The sequence below is a fragment of the Semicossyphus pulcher genome, unplaced genomic scaffold (assembly GCF_022749685.1).
Source record: "Semicossyphus pulcher isolate SPU_LCO1_2020_fin unplaced genomic scaffold, fSemPul1.0.p SCAF_9, whole genome shotgun sequence".
Lineage (NCBI taxonomy): Eukaryota > Metazoa > Chordata > Actinopteri > Labriformes > Labridae > Semicossyphus > Semicossyphus pulcher.
This window is the reverse complement of record NW_027211770.1, coordinates 18,870,543-18,898,043: the sequence shown is the minus strand read 5'-3', so window position 1 is coordinate 18,898,043 and position 27,501 is coordinate 18,870,543. Positions and strand designations below refer to the sequence as shown.

Here is a 27,501-nt window from a genome sequence, read left to right as displayed (position 1 = left end):
TTAGATAACTCATCTACCTCCAACGCTGAAAACACACAGATAGGTATTGAATAATCGTTGTTAACCTTGTCTTTCTCTTCCTTAGTGACCCTGCCTCAGGGTGTGTGTGTGTGTGTGTGTGAGAGAGAGAGAGAGAGAGAGAGAGAGAGAGAGGGAGAGGGGGGGCAAAGCACCGACCAATCAGAGAACCTGAAGCCCTTTCTGTCACTCCCTGTAAACTTCACTCTGTTTTCTCTGCCATCCGGGTGAGGCTCTGACTGTACAGTATGTCTTCATCGTAAATTTGGAAGTGGAGGTGCAACAGGACAAACCTGATCAGACAAACAGGCATTGTATTCAGGGTAACGCTGAAGCAGCAGCTTTTTGGTTGATATTTCAACATATTAAGAACAGTATGGATAAAAATTAAACAAATTATAACCTTCATTATTGGTACTGACTTAATGATCCTATGTGTACATACTGTCTTGCCCTGTCATCGAGGTGCTCATTACAGCATCACTGCCCATATTGACAGTCTTATTAGCTTAATTCACGAGACAATCCCTGCCCTGCCTGTGGGAACATTTCATTCAAGATTAATTGCTTCATTAGTTTGATTTCAGCAATTGCACAGACATAATTTCAGAGCAGACTGAATAAGAACTATTTATCATGATTATACCTTTCTGCTTTATGATCTATGGTCTATGTATTTATGATATTCAAGTGACCCTTTTCCCTACGATCAGGCTGCTCTGATAAGTCTCTGAAGGTCATGGATAAAAAAGAGCAAGATCCCTTTTAAATTGAGAAACTTTAATCTTTATGAAAAGATACCTTATGTTCCCCTTAGTCACCAGTTTTTCCCTATTTAAAATGTGTCAAACATATTGATGATTTTAAAATATTAGATGTTTTAGTTTTACATCAACAAAACTGATCGTGTGTCGACTGAATAAATCTGCCTCGACTCCAACCATACTATTTTTTTAGTGAAACTTTAAACCGTCTAAAGATTTTGATCTTTAAGCCCTTAAGATAAGAGTGAAATATCACTTAACTTTAAGGCTTAGACTGAATCTAAGACGATATTTTAAAGGAGGTGAGTAGGACTATATAAGACAAACAAGTGAATCATCAGACTAAATATGAAGGCTTTGTTTTAACCATGTAAAGTAGGTTTTTGAATAATGGTTAGCTTTATATTTCCCTGTTGTCACTCTCTTCGCCTCACACTGCCCTCCATCTGTTGGAGATCAAAATACTCCCCCGGGCTCACAGTTAGACAATCAGAGGGCTATCATTCCGCCCCAATAGGCCCACAAGGTCGTACCAGGAGAGGAGACAGCGACAGCAGAGGGGGACGTTCAGTGGTCATTAATGAGGACTGCTGTACAGGAAATGTTCTGTGTAATCTGATGTGTGTTTATAGAGATTTAAAACACAGCATTAAATGTACCTTTGAGTTAAAAATAGTTGTTTGTCACTGATGACGCCGCTGATACGTGAAGGACCTGATGATGTTTCTGAAACAGCCCAGCACCGCGAGTCTCTGCGAATCATACGCAGCATTCAGAATACATTCTCACAACTTACTTAACTACGTACTTAAATCATCACTCATCCACGAGTAAGAGTGTCGTACTCTAAATTGGCCATCATATCTGCCAGAGTGAGAAGCCGACACATGTGAGCGTCCCACACGACTCGATCCGAAGGCACATGTAGCGTGAGAATACGATCACCAGTCATCTTAACAACTGGAGGTCATCCTGACAGCCAGAGGTCACCTTGACTGCAGAAAAGTAAATGAAACTTAAGAGGATAATTGTCTTTAAATAATTCATGTGAACTCCTTTTATATTATTCCTAAATATTCTATTTAAGGTTGTGATTATTAATTATGTTTATAATCCAGTTACAGACACTTTCATCTTGAACAATGGGACCAAACAGATCGCTGCCATTTTAAAAAACGTCTTTAAATGACAATTGTCCATACATTTTATTGTACGGTATTATAATCAAAATGACAATACTGTAATTGTTTAATGTGTGTATGCATTCCTTTTTAAAGCTAGTCAGTTTACTTAATATTCATTGGATATTTTTGAATATAGACAACTCAAAAAAAGGTTACAGGAAGGCATTTTTACAATGACACACCTGGGCTTCCGTAAAAGTTGAGATTTATTGAATTTATTTTCGGCCGTACAATTTTGTTAACGAAACATTTCAATGAAATCTGCGTTCTATTTATTTGAGTAGCGTATTTAAAACAGGATACAAGTAGTGACTTTGTGAAGTGACCGCCATGTGTTCACGCTTGTCCTCCCTACAGGCAATAACTGAAAGTTATTTGACTTTGCATCTGCGGCTGTATGTGAGTGTGTGTGAGCGAGAGAGGGGGCTCACAGTAGGATGAACATCACATTTATTGATCAGGCTAATGTGGGGAGGAAAGGCTGCAGGCCACAACAGCTGATCAATATACCTCTAATTACATGTTGCACTGAGTGTGTGTGTTGCTGAAAGAGTGAATGTAGATGGTCCCCCCCAAAACTCACAGGGTTGTGTGTATAAATACTGTCCCACCGGGGTTCGTACACACAGACGGAAGCTCACACACACATTTCAAATCACTTTTTTTACTTGAGCCACTTGTTTTACCAAGATTTTAACAGCGAGGACTCTGGGATGTTGTGTAATGATAAAAGAGATTGGTAAGTATTCTCATGGTTGTGTTTAACTTAAGAATTTTGAAGGTTTCTTTTTGTGATTCTCGCCTCTCCTTTTTTTACTTGTGCTGTCTCCTGTTTCCCTTCAACTCTATTTTTCCTGAAGCAAACAGAGTCACTGATAGGTGATCTCAAATGCCAACAGGACCGCCCTCCCTCAAGGCCTTTCCTCTGTCACATACTGCTTGTGTTGTGTTGGACAGGATAGTTTCTCTGGGTCTTTTCTATTGAAACTATTATACACACTTTATGTTTGCACCAGTGTTCTTTGCTAAGTCTAAAACGAACTGACTGACTGAGCCATGCTGACATTTATCTGTGTCCTGCCCTTGTTTTTTCTCACTGCATTGTTTGTCTCATCTGCTACAGGCTTTTCCAGTCTGCAGGCGCTCTGACAGGCTAGATGCTGTGTGATATGTTTGATATTCGGTTGTTCTTATGCATTATCCTGTCAACTAAATATCAGACATATTCCTACAGAGTCTGGCATTAACATCTGATTCTTGTTGAACCTCACTGAACTTCAGGTAAATGGTTTTGGAAGATAAAATCAGAAGTATTTTTGATATTGTTGACTGTTCAATAGTGCAGAATATCATTGTAATTATCACATACATTTCTCCCGTTTAACTGCATATTCTTAAATTAATATCATTCAAAAGAGTGTGAACTAACATTAATATTGTTGTGATGATTAAATTGTTTAAAAAAATGCACTTTGTAGAGAAAATAATGTATCTATGTTTAAATGTATAAAAGTAAAATGCTGACAATGTTTTATTTAAAAGTCTTTGATGCTCTGAATAAAAAAAGCAAACAAAGATGACCCGGAAAATTTAATGTCTCTGTTTGCTTGCTGCTTCCTTCTTCTCTGTCAAACACACCCACTCCCACTTAAACAATGATCTTTAACAAGACTGACAGCCGAGGCGTAAGTTTTGTTTTCATGCGACTGTGCGAGAACATCCTGCTCCGTGAGCAAACAGGTGGCACCAGACTGTTAAGTGACGTCGGCGATCTTATCATAGCAGAACTTGACAACAGCCTTCGTCTAACCAGAGCCGACAGAAGGATGTTTTCTTTCCCTTCCTCGGTTGGAATATACAATTAATACTTATTGTTCCACCCATTCATTATTTTATCCATGCAAGACAAATAGACAAACCCTGACGATTAACAATGTCTGCAGGGTTTCAATACCGTCCAAACATCTGTGATTCACGTTCTGTTGCATCAGACATTCTCTTCCTATTTTTATACTTTAATTACCTGTTTTTACACAGAGGGAACATGCTGCTGTACATTTGGCTAATAAATGAGTTCTTTAAAGAGCCTTTTGTTATATAATAGTCCCTTTACAAATGAAGCGTAATAAGCTACATGCTAATGTGCACAGGCCTGTAGAAGCACGGGCTGGAAAATGATTTGCACTGACGTGTCTTTCTAATATGCTTTTTTACCGAATCAACGACCGTCTAAAACTACACTTTGTACAAATACAGCCAAAAAATGGGCATCACAAATTAAAAATTTTCAGTTTTCCTTTAGAACTACTTTGTGATGTGAACACAACGGCTTCCGTAAAACGCAAGAAAAGCTATTGCGACCATGATCAGGAAACTGTGTAGACAGGTCCCAGTGCACTGAAGCCATGAGAGAAAATACATCTACTCATGAGCAGAGCACAGATTAAGAAAATCAGGACAGTGTGTTTGTTTCACCACTAGAGGGCATCTGACCCCAAGTGAGTCTATTCAGCACTTCAGATCCACAGTTACATGTAAGGTCTATATTCAGGTTTGATTTCAAACCTGTAGTTGATTGTCACCCTGCTGCCCTGAAGTGTTTACCTGTTTGGCTACATAAACCTTTCATCCTATAGATGAGAGCGACCTATCCGGGCACTCTGCCCAAGAGTTGTGGTCCCATCCCTTTTGGGTGAAAGCAGTCCCTTTAATCTGAACGGCAGTAAATAGGAATCCTGGGGTCTGATGATTTAATAACTTAAAAAAAGAATACTGTACAGTTTTAATGCTATTAAGTGCCTAATTCTAACAGCCAGTCAGGCAAACAGCTGTATTATGACTTTTCTGATCAACGATTGGCATCATGACAAGAGTTATAAGGAGTGTCCTCTCATGTCTGCCTTCATCATAAATGATGAACTTACCCGTCTTGTGAACAGAGGTGTAATAAACTGGCATCACATGCACTACTGTGTTGTTAAACCGTGTTACCTGAGTTAGATCGTCACTGGTCAAAAATTAATTATTGGTCGTACTCCCTACTCTCAAACCCAGAATGACAACTGAGCTCCACTCACACAAGGCCCCAGCCAGCCTTGAACCCAGAACCTTCATTCTGCGAGTCAGCTGTGATAACTGCCATCCTGCCACGGTGCAGTACTTGTCTGTTCAAGTATATCTATTTCCCATTACATTATGATCACTTAAAGAAATGCACCAACCAGGGTTGGATTTGAACAAGGGTGCAAATGCACACTTTGATACACAGGGCGGGTGCCCTATCCATTGAGCTATCTGCTTGCCCTGCCTTAGTGGGTTCATTTGGAGTTTTGATTTCATTTCAGTTGTGCACAATTGTATTAATAAATGACTGGTGGAATTAGAAATGTTGGCAGAGGTCTGAACGTACATTTTGATACACAGTTTTTGTATAAAAAAAAAAGTAAAAACATAAATGTGAGGAAAATATTTCTTACAGTACAGTAAAACATGTAAAATGATCTGCCAACAGAACAGGAAAATTTGGCTTACCAAGACATACCAGTAAAAATAAGCTTAAAACAAGTACTGCTTACAAGAAGATAAAAACAAATATATTGTCTTACTGTAAGAGATTGCAGTTTCTGCAGTGTGAATGTTCTCCTCTCTGAATCTCCGGATTATGGTGGACACAGTGAATCTGCTGAGGTTGGGTTGCACTAACTTGTTGTCCTACTTCCTTCATTGTCATACCATGGACAGGAACGTGGTCTATCACAGTAGCCCGTATTTCATCAGAAATAACTGTTCTTTGTCTTACCCCTCCTCTTCCTCCTCTTCCTCTTCGACCACCTCTTAGATTGTTTCTGTCCAAACTTCAACAACCAGTGCTCCCTGAACCGGCTTATGTTGGTTTCCTCATTAGCCAAAAGTGTGATCAGTTTTGAGCTGCAGTGTTTAAATTGAGACACCTGTGCTTTAAGTGAGTTTAACTTTTGCTACCTGTGCTTACCATTATGCGACACAAGTGCATCACAGTGCAAAACGTGTTATAGTGGGTGAGAATATGTTTGCAAGTTGTGTCTAACCAGGTGAAATGTGGCAATAGGGTTTAGTGTGGACCTTCACACTGCCAGGCAACGGTGTTAGCCATTACACCAACCTGCCACCTGCAAGTGCATACCTGTTTGGGTATATCTACCTTCCATCCCATTGGGAAGATTTAAAGAAAGGCCCCAGCCGGGGAATTGAACCAAGACCTTCGCACTGCCAGGCAACGGTGCTAAGCCCCACACCACACTGCCCTACTTGCCTGTTTGGGTATATCTACGTTTTTGTCCCAAAACATCTTTTACAGTCCTACATGAATATGCAACACAAATGTTACAGTAACTATTTTACGTAGTATGTAGCAAAACTCAGTACTTTTACTTATGTAAGTACAATGAGACACTACAAAGAATATCAGGGCACAGATACAAAAAGGTAACAGAAGAAATATTCATTTGTTAGTACAATACAAAGTGTTCAGCTGAAGTGACACTTCCTCTGTGTTCTTGCTGCTCCATCTTCTTGCCTAACACCTGTATAAGTCACTTGACGCCTGACACATGACTGAAGTGTTCTTCCAATTGAGTTTGCAGGGCTGCAACATGAGTGATAATTGGTAATCAGGGTGTAGGTGAAAAAAAGTGTGCTACATGATGCAGAGATTTGCAAAACTGTGATTTAGAATGATGTTTGAGTGAGAACAATGGAAGTGTGCTTGGAGTTTAGCAGTTTGGAGTCATGTTGTTGATACATGAGCTTCACATTTTCCGAATTGTGAGCACAGTTGCATTTTATGTGTGTATAAAGTAGGGAAAACTGTCAATGACCACACTGGGAGGGGAAGGCTCAATTTGGAAGCTGGAAGTGGGAAAGGTTGAGTCTCCATGAAATCAATGCACGTCAATGTAATGTCCTCTGAAGTGATAACAACATAACTGTGTGTGTGTATGTGTGTGTGTGTGTGTGTGTGTGTGTGTGTGTGTGTGTGTGTTTTCGTGTGCATGTTATGTCCATGTAGGCGCACGTTATCAGAGGACTCAGGATGGTTTGTACAAACAACTCTGAACACAAAGAAGAAAAGACACTGAAGCCCCTCCTCCAACACTAACCTGATTTAACCAGGTTATTTTAGGTGGTAAACAATGAAGCAAACATACAGGGGCTTTGAAAGTGAACATTACTGTAAACTGATGTTCGGTAAATCATGTAAAACTATATTAACACTCTTGTACTTTGCTTGATGATTCATTTGCGACATGAAATTAAATTAAGTAACGGATGTGCATCAGTGGATTTAATCATTAGTCATTACTTCGCAGTTTCCCAAAGATATCGCAGCCAGCATCTGCGATGGTTCTTACTATAGCTTTATTTCAGCTACGAGGGTTATCCAATTCCAATTCCACCAGTCATTAATCAATCCACAGCAGTTTAGTCCTGCTGTATATAGAGACTGGGTTAAGCTCATGATTATTCATTTTATTCATTGATAACCAAAATGCATAATATTTGCTTGTCAGGAATCAGCTCGTCCTTTATCACAGGAGAAAACAAACGCTTTACTTTTAAGTGATTTATTTGCATTTTCTATTAAGGATTAAAAATTGAAATTGATATAATGGATATTTAATTGTAATAAGCTAACATGCAGATGGAATTTATTTCTAAAATTTGCTCTGAAGTATACAAAAATATATGATAAAAAAATTGTCTTTATAAGCTTCTAAACATAATTTGCTTTAAATGTCACCATAAAATGTATATAGATGTGTCTGGCTGTTGTTCAGGGGTCAAAGGTTAATACTGGTACACACACATGCAGGTCCTGTGGAGGACAATAGGCCGCAGGCTGGTTGTCCTGAGGATGGTGTCACCAGTGAGATCTACTGATAGGGTCAAATGCCACCCCATGAGACAAATGTTATCTGAAAGAGTGCACACTGTATACTCTAGGGCAATTTCTGTGAAGCCGTAAAACATTGGAATGACGAACATTGTACTAATAACGCTTGCATGTGTGTCTGCATACTGTATGTGTGCGTGCAGATATAGGATGGTAATTAACGAGTAGTGGGTATAGGGGGGCTGGACAAATAGCAACGATGAAAGTAGAAATGAGAGCGGAGATAAAGACGTCCAGTATAAATATCTGAGAGCAGGATGAGAGAGCATCAGTTCAAGAGAGACACTGAGGAGGAGAGGAGGCGAGCCGAAAGGGGAGAGAAGGAAACAGGAACAGAGGAGAAAGAGCAGAAAGAGAAAACAACAAGGGATAATACAAAAATATAGGTAAGACCACCAATCTGGCATTTCTCTTGTTTGGCTATTTGGTCTTTGGATTTCTTTTTCTACATCCCACTTGTTTTGTTTTCTCCAGAAATGGTAAACACAGCAGGAGGAGTGCTTTTAGCTTCACTGTTGTTCCTGAGTGCCAGCCTGCCCTGTCTGTCGGACAGTGGCGAGTGCTTCTTCAACACTAAAGGTACAGCTTGTGTTTGTAAATGCATGTGTTTCAACATAATGTTTCCTATAGTAATATATATTTACATTGCCAAAGGAAGAGAGTAATTGCATTTGAGGTATTACTACTACTACTATCAATATAAGACATTTTCAGAGGGAATGAGCGTACATCACAACTACATTTATCTGTGTAATTACTCATTACTTTGCAGGCTCAGATTTTTTAAATCCAAAATGTACAATTAGTTTATTAAAAATATGATGCAGACTTCTAAAATATACAAACATAACAGTATGCAAAGCAGTTAAATCGCTCAGACAAGATCTGCTGCAACATTTAAATGCTGCTTGATGCATCAGTGATAACTAAACTAATAGAATGCATAATTATACAAAATATATTAAATTTGACATTTTTTTATTTTTGATAAATGTTGATGATATTATACTTAATATATCTTTGCTCTGAGTGTGTCTTCCATGGCTGTATGTCACAATAACTGATTTTTCAGGGAGCTGTGAACACATGGGAAAGGTGTATGATATAGGAGAGAGCTGGTTAACCAGTGACTGTTACCAGTGTGTCTGCATGGAGCCATTCGGAGTAGGATGCTGTGACCAGTGAGTTTGATTCAAATCCAAAATCATCACTGCATTTTCATGTTGCACATTTATCGTAAGTCCGATCTCCCCTACAGTGGATCTAAACCTGTGGACTATCCAGACTGGTGTGAGATCATCCGTAAACCTGACTCTTGTACAAGCGTTGCAGTGATGAGGGTCAATCACAAGCTGCCCTGTCTCTGGGGACGAGGCCGTCTCCGACCAGCCTCAGGACAACCGTGGAAGTCTGATAATGATCCTTTATTTTGAGTCACGCAATTATTGAAAGAAAAAAAAAAGCAATATAATAATGTGTCATATTTATTTTGGTTTCAGTAGATACAGAGCATGTGCTATCATTTATTATAAGGGTTGTAACAGATTAAAATAATAAAACATGAGGAATCATATTTTAGTTCTGTTCATTTGTTCAAATTTCTGTTTGTGTTGTTGATGTATGTTGTCGATGACTGTCTAGTGTCTGGTTTGTTTATGGTCCAAGACTGAATTAAAATGGAGGTCTAATGTTTCTTGTATTGTGAGTTGTGTCCCATTACTTCTTTGTCATTCAGAATAGGCAATTCACCATTACACAGATATCCTATTGTGATTTTCTAAGAATATTTGACAGAGGTAGCACTATCTGCAAGAAGCTTTTATACACTAGAATATCAAAAAGTCAAATAAATGACTGTCATCACAATAGTTTTTAAAATCTCCAATGAGAGAGTGATATTTCTTCACCCATAAGACCACTGTATAGGCCTCAAGAAGCTAACTTGAACCTTCTTGTTGGGTCCCTGTCTGAGAATGACACTGTAGCTTCTTTCATCTTGGTTGTGTATTGCCCTTTGTTGCTTTATCTGAATAGCATAGACCTTTTGGTTAGCCTTTTGTTTCCTGTAACCCTAGATATATTCTGACTAGTGCTGATTCTAGTCAGAGAGGTTTTCTACAACTTGCTGTGACCATCTCTCTCCACTGTGCAGTGAAATAAAATTCATCGGAACCAGCCCCTGAATTTGACCTGAATGATCAATTTTTCTTCCACAGTGGCAATACCACAGTTAAGAAAAACTCTGTTAAGGCAAGCATTTGTGAATATACAGACTATTAGACTCAAAATATATACTAAAACAAAAAAAGATATACTTTATCTTATAATCATGTTTTGTCTTATTGAAGATTGAAGTGAATCTGCAAAGTAAACAAAGATTTTAATCAAAAGGAGTAAAATAATCAATATAGGCCTTCGAACTGTAGTGGAGTTAAGGTATAAGGTAGCAGAAACTGGGATTTAAGTATGCTTATCTATCAGGCTTCCTTGAGTTAATTTAGTTCACTTGAAGAATAAATGTTAAATGTTTCTTTTCACCACTTGGACGTTTCCATTGTAAAGAACGCAATGATTACGCCTTTTATCATTATTGATTTCAGAAGTATGCAATCATAAATAAATACCAGAAGTTAAGTTTAATTTGTGATCTAACCTTTTACGGTCGAGTCGAATTACTTTTATTTTGAAAAGATTGCTGGGGCGCAGGGTTTGTACGTCACACGGTGGCGCGCTGTGAGTGTGTCCACCTTGTTGATAGTTATTAATGGACTGGTTGCCTTAAAATGTTGCCTTTCTTCTAAATCGTTGGCAGTTTAAATATACATACATATATAAAAACACAACAAAGTGCATAATGTGGATACTGACACCCCTGCAACCTGGAGGTAACTTTCTCTACATGGGAAGACATTTTTAACGCTAGCTTAACACGTAGCTAGCGATTTAATTTTAACGCATGCTCAAGTTGGCTGTTATTGAGTTAAGTTTGAAGGTGTGATAAAAAGAAAGTAATGGTCTTAGACTGTACATAACGTGTCTAGCTGTTGCTAGTAATGATAAGATTTATTTGTGTGGATGGTGAGTGGGTGTCATTATCATTCAAAAGTTAGTGACTATACTTTTTAAGTGTCATGTAATGAACAGGATGCGTTTTTATGATAAGGTAGCGTGCAGTTGAAGGTGTCCTAACTTCTACTAGGTGATAGATTGTGACTTTAGATATGTTTTCTGTCACCTCTCGTTTTGATTAAATGTTATGTGCATTAGTTAAATATTTTGTCATATTCATTTTAACAAAGTTTGGAATAAAGAATAAAAAAATCAAAAAAATCTCAATTTAAAAATCACTTTTAACTTGTCATGACAGTATTTCTAAAACAACAGTATGGTTGTCTGTTCAACAGGTGAGACCCACTATCTCCGCTCCAGTAAAGAGTATGTGGTGGGACGCAAGAACTGTGACATCCTCCTACCCAATGACCAGTCCATCAGCAGGGCTCACGCTCACCTGACTGCTACAGACCAGGTGAGAAGAACACTGTATTATTTAAGGACTCTATGTGTCCAACATTATCTGCTATGCTGTTAACAGTTTACAGATCTGGCTTGTACAGTATCTTCTTTGTTAGGGCTACTTTATGATCTTGAATGTGTTCAATCTTACAAGCAATAAAAATGTGTTACTTTATTCCCAAGAAATTGGACAGTAAAATCAGTGTACATACCATGAAGACTTCATGTCACTCAAGCTGGAATTTACATTGAGAAGCGAAGAGAATCCTTCAATAGAGCGCTGCACCGGAGTCCTAATGTTACAACTTCCATGGCTGCAAAAAAAGTCTGTGAAAACAAAGCAATGCAGCAACACAAATCACTTCTCCTTTACACTCATCACACTTCAGTCTGAGCACAATACCACATTAATGAAGCTGTAAAATGTACTCAGATCTTGTGACAGTGAAAGTCATAATCCGATTGGCTCTGGACAAGGAAGTTAGTTAAATTTTCATGTTGTATGAAGTCATCATTTGTCATAGTATGAAGATGTGTGTGCAAAGAAGATGCAGTTTACTAATGACAGATGTAAAGCTAATTGACCCTCCAGCCCAACAGAACTACAATACACTCACTCAACAAGCCATCTGTCCATCAGCATTATTCTGGAAGAAAACAAACTTGAGTTTTGAGTCATTATTGTTGAACAGGATCACATCCTAATGATGTAATTATTTTAGAGTCATTTTCAAGCGATTTAAGAGGCAAACAAACACATATAACAACACACAAACAAAAAACAAAAAGAAGTTTGATCCAGCAGAATAAGAAAATATTTTACTGTCACGGTGTGAATAGTGTGTTTGTATGATTGTGATGAAGTTTAAACGGTCACTGCATCACACTGTTATTAATGAAAATAAACAGAAAGTCTGTTAACTGTTTTCTGAGCCCAGGAAACGTTTCCATCTGAGGCTCAATCTCAAGGATGGGTACCTCATTTAGACATGAATAATTCAACAGAAACATGTACTGTATGTGTGATGGTTTGTTTGACTGATGGACAATATGAGTTGCTCCTGTGAACTTTATTCCCAGACCCTGACTGTGAAAGATGCCTCCAAGTACGGTACATTTGTCAACAGCCAGCGGTTGTCAGAAAACACACCAGTGAACCTGAAGTCGGGGGATGAGGTTACGTTTGGGGTTTTTCACAGCAAATTCAGGTATTGCTTAGTTTTTTTTTACTTTAAAATTTCACTCACGCCGACTTTAATTCAACCACACACTCAGAAATGTTTATAATGTAAAATGAATCCTCTTCACTATCACTGCTTCACCTCAGTGTGGATCATCAGAAGCCTGTGGTGTGTTCGTCATGTTTGGACAACGATGGCAAAGCGTCACTCTCTCAGGCCCTGTCGGCTTTGGGTGGAAAGCTGGTCAACAACTGGACTCAGGACTGCACCCACCTGGCAATGCCCACTGCTAAAGTCACCATCAAGGTCAGGACCAGACTTTGTGTCACCCTCATTAGCACATGTGATATGTTTGTCCCTGAATATGTGTTGACATATGTGCTTCCTGTTTCCCTAATTAGACTATTTCTGCTCTGCTGTGCTGCCGACCCATCGTGAAGCCCGAGTTCTTCTTAGAACTCAGCAAAGCCGCTCAGCAGAAGTTACCCCCTCCTAAAGCTGAGAGGTACGACACAATCCAATTTCATGTTCACACATTCGCGCTAACATCACACTGAACCACACATGATCTCATCCATGCTGCGTTATTGTTTTTAAGTTTCCTCCCTGAGATCGATGAGCCAAGTTTGAGTAAAGAGGACGTTAACCTTGGAGCGATTCCTGCTCGCAAACAGCTTTTCACCGGAAGGATGTTCATATTCCTCAGTGCCAAACAGGTATGTTTACTTCTGTCTTTGTGATAACCTTCTTTTGTCTTCATGCTCGGAAATCAACAAAACAACCAAGTCAAAGAAAAACAGGATCTTATGTGATCAGTTATCAGCAGTCATCGTATACTGTCAGTCAGCAAAACATAAGAGCTAACGAAATGAGCACTTCTTTCAGGCTGCATTATGGCCCCTTGTTTTCCAGCCATTAGCTTTAAAGATGACGGAAAGTCACATGATCCTGTGAGCTTCATGTTTATGAGCTGAACATCAGTTGCCAGGCAGTCGGCAGGCCGGAGATCCTCAGGGAGACTCACTGCTCCTGTGGAGAGCTGCAGCTGCAGTTTGATTATTTACTTCAGAGAAAAAAATAGGATTCAGTGTGTATTTAAATTTTAAAAAGCAGACAAATCTTTATATATATTATAAAATTCATGTAAGAAATTAATCAACAATTTATCGACTAAAACTTTCAGCATCTTACTGTTTACCTCATGCTCAATGCTGTAGAATAACACAGATATGACTCACACACATGGATGACAGTTTGAAGCAGCAGATGAGCTGCGGTTCACCGGAGTGCATGTGCAGGTTATGAAACCTCATTAGGGACAGAAAACCCGTCTTGCTTGGCTTGATGGAAACAAGAGTATGAACAAGTTTGTTGTTTGTAAACATCATTTGTTTTTTCAGATGACTTCTACTCATTAGTCCTTATTAACATGAATGAACTATTTTTTTGTACATTATTGGACAGAAAGAGCGAAGCACTCTGCTGGCTGTGAAGTGTTTTTGTTACCTCTGTGACCTCATCTTTTCATCCCTGCTGTAAAAAGCGAGCTGAAATTTAAATGTGGTGTTTCCGCATTTTTCAAGCTTGAAGATGAAAGTTTACTTGAGTATAAGGACATTATAGAATCAGCTGGAAAAAGGCTGTTACAGTAACTTTAATATTCATGAATCATTGAAAGGCTTGAGCATGTTACCCATAAGAGGGTAACATGCTCCATCTTTTAAAAGCAGGTGAAAAATAAGTTTTTCTGTGCATGTCCTGAGATGGAAAAAAATGAACCCTTCAAAACTTTTCTGTGTGTGAAACACGAAAAAGTAACTAAGGAAATGATACAAAATATACACACATATATATATATTTTTTTTCATCTATTTCAAAGTTGAAAAATAATTAAGGGCCAATAAAGATCATATTTATGTATAAAAAGTTTATATCTGACTTTTTTATTCTCTGTTGCCAGGGGTAAAACTACAAATTTTATTATAAAAAAACCCTCCTTGATAAACAGTGTGTGTTGTTGCTTTTCTTTTATGTCATTTGCAGCTGAAGCGCCTGAGTGCAGCAGTCAGTTTTGGGGGTGGCAGGAGTCAGCTGCTGGAGGAGGGCCGTCTGCCCCGAGACCTGCTGGAGTCTCCACAGAGCTGTGTGGTCGATGCTACAACAGGCAGCTCCCAAACTCTGCTCTCCTCCTCTGCGGCAGAGTGGGCAAACTCTGTGAAGAACATGGTTCAAAGGTTGAACAGAATATTATTTTCTTTTGTCTAGAAAAGCACTTAATGGTGTGTTTTGTAATTTACTCATCAAGGTGACACTTTGTGAAACTATAAAACACTCTCCATTTTGCACTGACACAGAAAAGGCCTCCGAGTCATCACAGAGTCTGAAATTGGGTTGGCTGCCATCTATGCTTCTTGTGACAAGTACTGCAATCCGTCCAGTCTCATACCAGACTCAGGTGGGAGACCAGACAGAACAACACACATTGATTTCTTTATAGAAAATAATAATAACTTGGTTCACCTCGATTTTTCTTCTGGTTACTTTTTTTCTTTGATTTTCTTTGTTTATGTTTTAGAGTCGGCACCAAAAGTGGCACCCAGAATTCCCAGTGCTTCGCTGTCCCAAAGCACGGCGGTGGATGAGACAGTGTTACCTGCAGCATCTCAGAACATCACAGCTTACGCAGTTAACACAGAGACGTCTCAAAGGTACTGACACGCTCACAGACACTAGTCCATTATGTGTTGAAGTCCAAACTTTTAATTTCTCTAGTTGTAGACAGCCTTAGTATGATATGTGTCATTTATTTATTCGTCAGGACGGAGCTGTGTGATGTCACAGGGGTGACCGCTGTAGGGGAAACTCCTGAGAAGAAACCAACCAGTCAGCTCCGTGGATCCAAACCTGTAGAGCTGAAGACGACGAGTCAGTGCATCGTGGCTGAGACAATGAGCTCATCGTTCAAAACTGTAGAGAGCACAGACTCTCTGAGGAAGAAGCCTGAGTCCAGACCTACAGGTAGCTGACTTATACAGATACTAAAACCTGTTCTCTGTTTCATTTCAAATTCTAAATATTTGTAAAACTGATTTCTGTGTAACGTAACGCTTACTGTATCTGCAAACCATTTCTTCTTAATTGTATCTATTTGTAAAAATGAACAGAGACAATGTTGCCTTCTAGAGGTGTTTCTGCTTTGATCAAAGTTATTTTAGTAAATTAGACATTTTAAAATGATGCTTGTACAAATTCTATAAGAGCCTACAGTGTATCTCAGTTTGATCTCAATGTGTTTTAAACATATTTTGTGGGAGCGCAGAGATTACTGCAGGAAGGCAAACAACACCTACCTGTTCAATGACTGCATATATAGATGGACGACACATGTCTATCTGCTCTTGTTGCACGAAAATGATACCAAAGTGTCCCATATGATAGGCGCTGCCATCTTGCGCTGGTGACGTCATTTGGAGCCAGAGCTGCACAGTCGTAGACACTTCTGTTAACCAAAACACACACACACACACACACTTAACTTACCGGAAAAAACAGCAAAAATCCTGCAGGTCAGCATATTTAACAGCAGAACAGCTTCTTGTGTTGGTCTGAAGCAGACGTTCACAGATATGGAAACTTCAATGACTGTAGTGATTGTTTTAGTTACGTCTCCTCTCGACAATCCTCCTCTACTCTGCTAATCCAGAACGGATCGGCTGCAGGAGCCGTATTTGTCAGCAGAGCTGTCAATCATCCTTTTTACGCTTGTCAAAATATACTCGGACGTGAATCAGCATAAGAACTAACTATAATGACAGAAACCATGTTTGAGAAAAATGTATTTGACGTGTATTTTGATTTTATAGTTTGACTCATGTCCCATCTGTTAACATGGAGGAGGCGGGCTTTATGACCTATACTGCAGCCAGTCAGCAGGGGGCGATAGAGATGTTTTGGCGTCACTTTCAGGGAGCTGTCATGTCGTCCATCTTTTTATACAGTCTGTGGTCACTTTTAACATTGTGGGAAATATGCTTGTTCAGTTACGTCCTGAAATATAACATGCTTATGATTGAGCCTTAGAGGTTCTGGTAAGCATCTTTTGTTACTTTTGGACAGAGCCAGGCTAACACCTTTCTCCTGTCTTAATGCTAAGCTAACAGGCTACAAGTGTCATGGATAAATAAGAGAGCAGGTTCAATCTTCTCTTTTCCCTCTCATCCCTTGAATTGATTCATCATAAGGAGCATCAGCTTAATGCAAACCAATCATTCAATGTTTTTATAGTTTCAGGTGCAGGTGGTAGCGGCGTTTGGTCTCACCCTTCCCCTCCTAGAAAGAACGGTGGCACAAAGACATTCCTACAGAGGCAATCACCTCAGCAACAAAGAGCCTCTGCACAAGCCTCCCCACAGAAACAATCAACCCTGACCAATTTCTTTCAGCCAGTCAACAAGAAAAGGTAAGAAGAAATAACAATAGTGCTACAGCACCTATTATACAACTTTTCACTCCTATAACATCATAATAATCACAATGGACAGTTTAAAGAAGGTCTTTTTAGCAGAACCAATAATCTTCTTTTTGATTGAAAGTCTGTTCTTATCTGTCTTTTGTGTCTCTGTGTTGTTGAGGCCTTTGGAGGACGATTTCTTTGCTGAGATGTCAGAACCTAAGCGGCCTGTGCCAGAATCATCCTTTAGCATACAGGCACCAAACACACCAACCATGTCCAAAGAAACATACTCTCGTTCAGAGAGAGTCCCTGCAGCAACGTCCCTGACTCCAGCGGGATCTGTAGAGGATCTTTTTGTGGGACTGCCAGAGGCTGAGTCACACAGGGTCTCCCACGCCGCCCAGGAGAAGCTGAGGAGTAGGAAGAGGAAGGAGATGGAAGCAGAGATAGAGATGGATGAACTGGAGTCTCTTATGTCTGTGGACATGGACTACTTTGATGAGCAACCTTCAGGTAACAAAGGCCAGCCAGCACAGCCCGTAACGCACAGCTCAACCAAACAGAAACTAGGTTTAAATACGGTGGAGGCTTCTTCTTCAAGCAAGAGGCCACGGGTTCATGTGGAAGACAATGGATCAAACAAAAGGCCGCAAGTGGGCCTGGAAAAAGATTCAGGTTCCAGTAAGAGCCACAACAAAACATCTGAACATCAAATTATCTCCAACAAGACTAAGCAGATAGATCCTTCAGAACGCAGGCCAACATATCCCGAGTCCACCAGACCTGCAGGAGTGTCATCTGCCAGCACAAGTAAAGACATGCTGCATTTTGAAGATGACGAGGCGTTTGTTGAGGTGAGGATTTCTGTAGTTCTTTTATTCATCCAGTAATTGATGAACTCTCTAAGAACACACCACTGCTTCACGTCTTATATTGAATTATGTTTCAGGTTTTAGGACAACTCAAGGAAGATGTTTGCCAGCCTAAAGAAGAGACTAAGACACCGTTGAAAGCTGTAAAAATTAAACAGGAGGTCCAAGTAAGTCCTGTGGAAAAGATGTTCAAGATTTGTCTCTCTGAATGCCTTACCACAAGTGTCGATGTTTTACAGGAGGATTCAAGGATTGATGAAGACCATCCCAAAAAGCTGGTGTTGGTGGAGTTCAGATCCCTCACTGTGTCTGCACCACCCAAAACCAAACCACAGAGGACGCAGGACAACGGCTGCACGAAGAACTTCAAACGTTTCCGCAAGGTCAGACTGCAGCGCAACACACACAACAAAAACACGCAGCAGGGGCTCATTTGAAATTTAGATGATGAATTATAAAACTCCACAGTGTTGCATTTAGTTGCAGTGTTTGCAGTTGCGTGTATACCAGGAGATGAAGTCTAAATATTCTGTCCTCCACTTCATATAAACAACAATAGTGACAACAATAAGATGCCCCCCCTCCCAGCAAGATGGTGTGACAAAAACAATTTCAGGCACTGAAGTAAATAATTAAAGATGGCCTTAAAATACGTTAAATTAACTTCCAACCCTCACCTATGGTCATGAGCTTAGGGTAGTGACCCAGAGAATGAGGTCATGGATATAAGCGGCAAAATGAGCTTCCTCCGAAGGGTGTCTGGGCTCAGACATCCGGAGGGAGCTCGGAGAAGAGCCACTACTCCTTTGCATCGAAAGGAGGCAGTTGAGGTGGTTTGGGCATCTGATAAGGATGCCTCCTGGGCGCCTCCTTGTGGAGGTTTTCCGGGCACGTCCAACTGGTAGGAGACCCAGGGGCAGACCCAGAGCGCGCTGGAGGGATTGTATATCTCGTCTGGCGCCGGCACACCTTGGGTTCCCCCAGGAGGAGCTGGTAAACGATGCTGTGGAGAGGGATGTCTGGGTCACCTTGCTTAGCCGTCTTCAAATGCGACCTATTGTGTCTCATGATAGGACAAATGGTGTGGTTTAAATAAGCTTTCAAACTCAAGCACAAAAACAAGCTGCTCATGTACATAAGAAATGTATTTCTGTTTTGTTATTTAAATGTGCTTTTGTGTATGTGACAGATGTGTGTACCAGGTGCACAGGATTCACCCCACATCATCGGAGGGTCTGATCTGCTGGTTCACAACAGAGGAAAGAACTCTGAGCTGGATGAATGGCTGAAGGATGCAGCTGAGGTACTATTGTCACCCTGCCCCTCTTATCCGTCTGTGATCTCTCTGAGCCGTACGTTCATGCCTGTGTTTGCTTTCAGGAGGAGCGTCAGAGCAAACGGGACGAGACCGCCGGAGACGACCTCTTTAGGTGAGAAACTAGATCTCATTTTCTGTAAGATGTGCAGTCACTTTGTTAACCCCTCACAGCCTCTTTTCCACCCTTGTGAGGTTGAGTTGTGATTCCCAAAACTATTTCATGTCCTTGTTTGTTGGTTGACCTTTTCAAGTAAAACAGCAGCTCTTTTTCACAATGAACACAGTGATTTAACTGATCATTAGTAAAGAGCTGAGGACTTCCTGCAGCTTTAGTTACAGACAGATTATGTACCATCTATGCCAGTAATTCTGCCAATAGATCCCCAGATCTTACACAATGGACCTTTTTAACATTACAACAATAATATTAATGTCCAAAGGAACAAATAACACGTCAATTTATTTCTATTACTCCCAAAAAACAATTTACAGAAATTATTTAAAGTCTCAGTTTCACCCCTTGCAGAACACCAACAACACATCAACAAATTGCTTTTAATTTAATGGCAATGATTGTAAACTATGAAAATGTGTTGTGTCTTAAATAATATAAAACATGTGCATTACATTGAGAAACTATCTACAGTTTATCTTAATGTTACCCCGTTAATTCAAATATAGTGTTTTATTACACGGCTGTGTTAAATACTTGATTCTGATTGGTTACGTACGGCATTCCCAGGTCTACTATTTCTCGATAACAGACCGTTGTTATGAAGAACAGACTGTTGCTGGGGATGTGGCTCTAGTCACACAATCCAGAGGACTAATTGTAATCACAACAATTCGCCGAAAGAGGTCCGGTAAATTTGATGTTGGTTTGTGTACAGAGGGAGGAAAAAGAAAAGAGATAAAACAGCAGAGAGAAAGCAACAAAGGTTAAATGATGCAAAAATTAAAGGCTACCACAGAGAGATCTACAAAACTGAAGACAGCACGTGAAGTAAACATTAAACGGAACACAGTACGGGGTACGACGCCGTTCAAAGACGGTGAATGGAAAAGAAAATGTCAACAGACCCACAGTGACAAGACAGAAAACCTCAATCAGGTGCTGTGCTGATTCCCGTTCAACTTGTCTTACTTCATCATCATCATTGAATAAATAAAAACCTTCATTTTCCTGCCTATTTCCACACATACTGTAAATTGTCGTCATGGTGGCGAAAACCCTGAAAAATAAAGTCAGCCTGTAAAGCCTCTGTCATTATCATCAGGTGCAGACAACTCAATTAACTGGAATCATGGATATGGGGCCCCTGTAGCTTCAGTTTAACCAATCAGAGCGGAGTAATTCTTTCGTCAGAGTAGTTGCCAGGGCAACAGAGGTGATGTAAGCTGGCGCTGCTGCCGCCGCCACTGCCGTGTTTTCTTTGACTAAGCAGAAAAGAGACGGTCTGAGATTGATTTTATGTGTGTGTGTGCGTCAAGGCTGAGCTGTTTGATCACTGAGTCATGCTCAGTCAGTCATGCGTGTCCGGGGGAACAGACACTGCTGCTAAGAAAACAATCCGGTATTTTTTTGGTAGGTCTAAACGAAGTTTCCAGACGTGGTTTATAGGAAGCCTGTTTGCTTTAAGCTGTTCAAACACTGTCCGTGTTTTACAGCACTTAATTTGGGCTGTTTTTATTGTTTGTTCAAAATGCCTCTAAGGACATTGAGGAATGATCCATGAGGAACGTTAAAAGCCCGTCCTCACATGAGCGGGCCTGTGAGATAAAATCTTGTGTGTGTGTGTGTGTGTGTTTGTGTGTGTCTTTAGGTACAACCCCACCAAACTAACCAAGAGAAGATGAAATGCCTCCATCTTGACATCCGGCAGAGGGAATTTATTTCAAAAGCACCGGAAGTTTGTCAAACTTCATCAACACAGTAAAAAAAGACTCTAGAAATGTGTTCCAGCTATAATGTTGATGAACGTACAGTTAATCCTTCATAATATCAAGTCATCACAAATTGTTTTTGTTTTGTTCTTGCAGTTCTCTTTATCTGTAAATGTCTGCATATGCTGTCCTAATGAAGCCAGTGACAGCAGGAAATGTAAAAAAAAAAAAACAGTCTCAAGTTCAGAGATTTTCTCAAAGTTTTTATTTGTCAATAATAAAAAATGCGGCATACAAAACATTAAAAACTCTTCAGTTGTACAAGAGAGCATGAAAACTCCACAAATGCTGAAAGCAGCTTTTCCATCGTTTTGAGTTTAAGACCAAATAAGTTCCCTGGTTTTAGCTGAACTACAAACTTAAAAAGGATTAAAGTTTTTCTAAACAATACGTCAGCTAACCCTACAGGCACTTATACAGATCTGAAATTGCTCAGATAAGTAATCAAGATGCCAGAAGATCTACGATAAAGGCAAGTGCCATCAATGAGTTGAGATTTGAACTCAGTGGATGGACACACTATGTATCCTTTGCTGCTTTATTTTGCAAGCAGACGGCTCTTGGACTTGAGATCAGTGGAAAGTTGTGTCCGTCCTGGAGCATCAACAGCATCAAATTAAAATTAAAGGGAAATAATTATATTTTTTAGTCTCACAGTCTCTTCTGCATTTTCCTTTTCTGTCATTAAAGCACTTTCCTGTCTTCTGCTCACAGCAGCTGCTGCTAGGCAATGGTTCATGCCTGCATGCATATATTTAATATTTATGTCAAACCCCCCAAATAAAGCATTATGGAATAATCCAGCTGAATTTCCATATTTAACACAATCAACCACATTTTCACCTGCTAAATGATTACCAAAACATACACAGTGCGCCTAAACTACTTTGTTAGTGTAAAAAGTAATGAGACTACATGTGTTATTAAGTAATGCGTTACCCCCCAACACTGACTCTGATTACCGTATTGTATTGCAGGGGCGCAAAAGAAAATTCTCCCAACACAGGGATCAAAATGTCACATCACAATAAACAACTCATGAGCTGTGCATTAGTGGCACATAAAAGAATAATGCATATCACATCACACGCTTGCAGACAGTTTTTAAATGACTGAAAGGAAGGAAAATATATTGGAAATGAAGAATAGATTGCTACTGAAACTGCTCAAACCTGTCTAAACTGATATTTGGCACTTAAAACAATATTGGCAGTTTACCGGGAAGCTGTATTTAAAACTGGAAGAACATTTTTACATATAGACACGTGAAGATTTGGGCAATATGGAAAAACAACAACAAATCAGTCTTTCCTTGTTAGTGTTTCTCAGAAATATTTGCTCTTATTTAGGGGTGCACGATATTAGTTTTTTTGCTGATATCCGATATGCCGATATTTGACAACTCATTTAGCCGATTACCGATACCGATATTTTTTTCCCGCACACCTAATTGCAGAGATCATCAACTCTCTTCTGTATTGGAATTAGCGTATAGTATAATGGTGATACTCACATCACATTTGTTACGGTCGGGGTGACGGGTCTTGAGATGGTTAAAGTTTGTAGTGTTGAAAGACTTTGCCTTGGCTCCTCCTCGCATCACAGAAGCTGAGCAGTCATTGCAAATAGCAGTTTTGCTGTCTATTTCGGACACTTTGAAAAACTTCCACACCACGGACATTTTGGCTTCTAACTCTCTCATGCTGCAGGTAGACACACGTGACGTCATCACGCTGCGCCGCGCAGGTCTTCTTCGCGCCAGAGACATTGTGCCGAGGTCGGGCATTTAATGAAGTATGCAGCAGCCCATTATTTTATCGGTTAATTATATCGGCGTGTTGGCCGATACAGTTCATTTTTAAGCCGATATCGGACGATATCGATAACATGCCGATAATATCGTGCATCCCTACTCTTATTACAACACAGCGACAGACAATAAGTAATTGACATATGTGTCCATTCATGCACACGGGTCAATTGAACAGTTCCAAGATCAGATTAGATGTCAGACTAATTTCACTTAGTGATGTAATTGTAGCTTCAGGGGAAATAATGAAGGCATGGACAGAATTGCATTCACTATATTTTAGACATGATGTAATGGCAATTAATTAGTTTAAGGACCATACTGGTGTTTATCTTATTTTCTACACCTCATATTAACTTGCTAGAACCCCCCTCAGTGAAAAGTGTGCCAATCTTTGAGCATTCACAATTTTTCTTTAAAAAAACTCAGAAGGAAAAAACGATATTCATATTAACATTTTTGGGAAATAAATGATGAGCATGTAGTTATCTCCCATGCTATGAGGTTTTTAGGTAGTTTTGAATGTAAATCTAAACCAAAAAAAAAAGAAAACACTCATATTCAAAGCTTTCTTAAGTTGTTCATACTAAATGAAAAAATAAAATAAAAATGTAAAACACCAGAAGGATTCTTTTATGATCACATCTTGTGCCAGGATACTTAAATCAAAACAGTAAAATTAGTTATTGGTGTCCAAGAATACATTCAGATCTGTATGTTAAATTATTTGCATAGAAAGCCTTTCAGCAGTACTATACCAAAGCAACAGGAAAAATTATCTTGACATTTCTAACTTTGTTAGTTATATGGCTCCAACTACCTACAATAGCAGCTAAAAGAAGAATCCTCTGAAGAAAAATAAAAGTAAAAACATGTTAGGCTCAGAATAATCAGGAACATTAAGATTGCTTAGCCATGGACTTGGGTCACGCATTCCGAGATAAATCTTGTGTGCGTCCACTGCTGCAAACATTAATCACTCCAGGTTGTCATTACTTGGAGTTCACATGATTAGAACTAAGTAACTGGGACCACAGATTGTTGAGTGTCCATCACTTACACATTTAGCTAAAAGTTTAATGAAGAATGAGCATAGTGGCGTCTACCTTTGAGCGTTCCCGCTCCTACAGTGTGATACAACAGCTATTAAAGAGTTGTTAGTAAATGGATTGAAAGACACATGGTAAACAAATAAATAACCCTGATAAAAATAAGGTCCCATTCAGTTATGAGGTTACAGATTGACTAGAAAACATTGGCACATTGTAGCTTGGACTTCTGGGGACTTCTTATGAAGTCAGACAAGACTCTTGAAAGCTGTATTTTGTTTCTTTAGAAACTAAAGAGTGTACATCCATTGTCTTTTTGGTCTTGGAAAGTTGTAAAAATGCCTTAGTTTGATGAGAACATATGATAAGAACATATTAAAACCCTCCTTTGTCTCCAACATCTGTTGGTAAAAGCGCTTGAAATCTGTGCACTACTACCAGCATGCAATGCTCTTCTCCATCATGATTTCAAATGAAGTTATTCCCTCCATTGCTGATGAGCTTTCCTTTCTTCTTGAGTCTCTTCATCAGACAGGAGGCAATGCCTAATGCGCCACCCTTCAGAAAGCGAACAAAGTTGTCTCCAACAAGAGGGCCCATGGCAAACAGACCTGGCTCCTTAGTACACTCATATGTGTAGGGGTGGATGTCAATGGGGTTCTGCTTGCAGGAGATGGGTTTTGTTGGATCCTGACCCAGGTACTGGCCTTGCCCCTTCAAGAAAAACAAGTTCGGGTTGGTCCCGATCAGCACTAGGACCATGGAGATCTTGAATGCCTTAAGGGAGTTGTTCCCCTGCAGTAAACACTTCATGTCGGACTGCAAAGACACTACGCAGTGTTCGGGGAAACTGGTATAGTCAGGGAAAAGGCCAACACTGGAATTACCTGCCATGTTACCTGCAGCAAGCTGGGGCTTTGGGCACATCTTGGCACATACTGAAGAGGCAATACTCACTGTGTGGGGTCTGTTTGAGGCAGAGGAGGGAGCCACATTGATGTTGGTCTGAGAGCACATCATGTTGTAGACTTTGTGGTACTCTGGGTACAGGGTCTTGGGTAGCTGTTTGAAGATGAGGTCTGGGTCGTCTACGTTCTTACGAAAGACATGCAACACTCTTATGTTGCTGTTACAAGCGCACAAAACGGCATCTGCGGCACTTAAACCGGCACCTACAATTAGAACTGGATCAGACGACGTATCCAGTTTTCTCCGGCTTACGGCCAAACCCAGGTCTGAGATGCTGTGGAATACAAACGGTAGGTCCTCCCCCTCTACACCTAATCGAACTGGCGAATCAGACGCACCAGTGGCCAGAACAACATTCTCGGCAAACAGAGAGAAGGGGACATGAGTGTTGTTCTGCAACTGTTGGTATCCCCTCACTTCCCAAAGAGCCCCCCCTCCTACATTGTTAAGACACTCAACTCCATTTCCCTCAAAGCCTTCATTCCCACCATTGCCTACCCCTCCATCTCCTTGATCAGTGTGCCCATTTTCAAGACCTTCCCCCTCATGCCCCCTGCAGAGTTTCTGGACAGAGGTCACGTAGGTGTTGTCAACAAAGTTCTTTTGGAGGCCCTTTAGCTTCACATAGTTACGGTAATAGGACGAGATCTCCTCTGGGGTGGCTCTGTCACTGGTTACATCCCTACAGAGAAGAGAGAGCAGTTTAAGAAAGGGGTAGTACAGAATTAAACTGACACTTGGGCCATGTCCTTGCCATCTCTCGGTACCTGCGCTTCCCATTGGTCAAGTCTCTGTAGTTAACCCCGGGAAGCTCCATCCAGATGCCAAGACTGATCGTCAGCATGGAACCTTCCATTGCCTTAAGAAAGAAGAGAAAGGTAGAGGTAAATGCAGGGTCAGAGAAGGACAAAAACAAAACAATTGACAGAAAATATGGATATCCGCGAGGGTTGTAGCTTACATGCCAAGCACCTCCTGGCGTTGCCCTGCCAAGCACCAGATGTGGGATGTGTTGCTGCTTGTCCCTCCTCCACTGAAGGACAGGGGGAAACTCGTAGCCAAAGTCAGCATTGGGGTGGAGTAGTGTGTCAAAAAGGACAGCCACTGGGTTCCCTGACCTCCCCTCGAGACCTTCACTCAAATATTCAAGATCCTGCAAAAGAAAGTCTCTATCAGGAAACACCTGGTTGACTGTCATCATGTGTATATATATGCCAGGACATTCTAGGTGTTGTTACTTGTTCTGTGATGGGTAGGTGCTTGGTCTCCTGAAGTTTCCTGTAGAGTATCGGGTTGGGGTGGACAGTTGCTGTATCCAGGTAGGGCTTGTATCCACTCAGAAGGTAGGACAGACAAATTCCTGATGGTCCGTTGCCTAAAAACAAACCCAATTTTGGGAAGTGTTTGATTGACATAAGGAACACATGCCATTACTTGATAGAAATCAGGTCAAGAAAGATGCTTCCACAATATGGGCCAAGTTTTGGCGGGAGTGTTAAACCATTTGAGTTCCAGACGTAAAGAGAGAAACTTTTACCTAAGATCACCACGGGGACAGTGAGTGGGTGTTCTTGTGGCAGAGTTGTCTCTTCCAGGAGAGGCATGGCTGCAGCCTGGGCCAGAGCCGGCACTGAGGAGGAGAGATAGAAATGTGAAGAATATTCTAGACATTTCTGTTGCTATCTATTGGATATTCAAGTACAAACAGGGGCCCATATGTGTTTTTGTCCTTCCACTGCTTTCATGTTTCTGGGTCAGATTATTTGAACAGGTTCAAACCGGCCTGCTGTCTTTGTGTCTGACAATGTTGTTGTTGTCTCACGTAAGCTTAGATCCTGTCTCCATCCACCACCATCAGCTGACTCAAACACACAGAGTGAAGGGGGGGAAAAAAACCCTTTATCCATCCTGTTATTGTGCTTCCACACACAGCCATGACCCTCCCTGTCTGTCTGGGGCTTCACACACGTGGAAACACCCCGCCACAACACAACGTTCCCCCAGCTTTTTTTCTTTGCCGTCCCGCCAACGTCCACACACCCCCTGTCCTATCAAACATGGCCCGCGGCGAGGCTAGCCTGTGTTAACCCCGGTGCCGCTTCCCAAACAAAAGGGAGTTCTAATCAGATTTGTGGAGGCTTGGGTCTGTTTTGAAACGTTGCCGTTGAGCATGTGTAGTGTGTGTTTGTGTGTTACGCGACAGTGCCTTTGTGTGCCCGCCGGGCAGCAAATCCCCACGATCACTCTTCCGAGTGGGCCCTAATCCCGCTGGGCCTGTTTATGTCTTTACCGCCCCTTTCAACAGCAGCAGGGTGAGAATGTGGTCCTGGCATGCTGACAGACCAAACCATCAGAGCTCCTCCTCCTCTCATACCCTCCAGCCACCACAACCACACACACACTCACAGATACTCCCGCCAAAACATTACCCACCAGCCACAGCAAACAGTGCCCACTGCCCCTGTTTCATAACCACCACACTGCCCACACCGCT

The 27,501-nt window shown here is 40.6% G+C and overlaps 3 protein-coding genes across 3 annotated transcripts; 2 read left to right on the top strand and 1 right to left on the bottom strand.

Moving 5' to 3' along the window:
- The first annotated feature begins 8,374 nt into the window (after nucleotides 1-8,374).
- On the top strand, nucleotides 8,375-9,422 carry LOC138583546 (prostate-associated microseminoprotein-like). The gene is made up of 3 exons (XM_069655402.1): nucleotides 8,375-8,477; nucleotides 8,971-9,079; nucleotides 9,157-9,422. The coding sequence occupies exons 1-3, from the start codon at nucleotides 8,375-8,377 to the stop codon at nucleotides 9,329-9,331; spliced, it is 387 nt and encodes a 128-aa protein (XP_069511503.1). The 3' UTR covers nucleotides 9,332-9,422.
- A 1,221-nt stretch (nucleotides 9,423-10,643) lies between these two features.
- Nucleotides 10,644-21,960, top strand: nbn (nibrin). The gene is made up of 17 exons (XM_069655918.1): nucleotides 10,644-10,783; nucleotides 11,303-11,424; nucleotides 12,492-12,619; nucleotides 12,739-12,898; nucleotides 12,994-13,097; nucleotides 13,191-13,308; nucleotides 14,636-14,826; nucleotides 14,947-15,047; nucleotides 15,168-15,300; nucleotides 15,411-15,610; nucleotides 16,877-17,051; nucleotides 17,224-17,899; nucleotides 17,995-18,084; nucleotides 18,157-18,300; nucleotides 19,107-19,220; nucleotides 19,298-19,347; nucleotides 21,059-21,960. The coding sequence occupies exons 1-17, from the start codon at nucleotides 10,753-10,755 to the stop codon at nucleotides 21,090-21,092; spliced, it is 2,571 nt and encodes an 856-aa protein (XP_069512019.1). The 5' UTR covers nucleotides 10,644-10,752; the 3' UTR covers nucleotides 21,093-21,960.
- On the bottom strand, nucleotides 21,376-26,677 carry osgin2 (oxidative stress induced growth inhibitor family member 2). Its single transcript, XM_069655920.1, has 5 exons — nucleotides 26,545-26,677; nucleotides 26,246-26,382; nucleotides 25,969-26,160; nucleotides 25,775-25,866; nucleotides 21,376-25,689 (listed from the first exon to the last, which is right to left on the bottom strand). Exons 1-5 carry the CDS (start codon nucleotides 26,609-26,611, stop codon nucleotides 24,507-24,509), a joined length of 1,671 nt encoding a protein of 556 aa, XP_069512021.1. The 5' UTR covers nucleotides 26,612-26,677; the 3' UTR covers nucleotides 21,376-24,506.
- Between the last annotated feature and the right edge of the window lie 824 nt (nucleotides 26,678-27,501).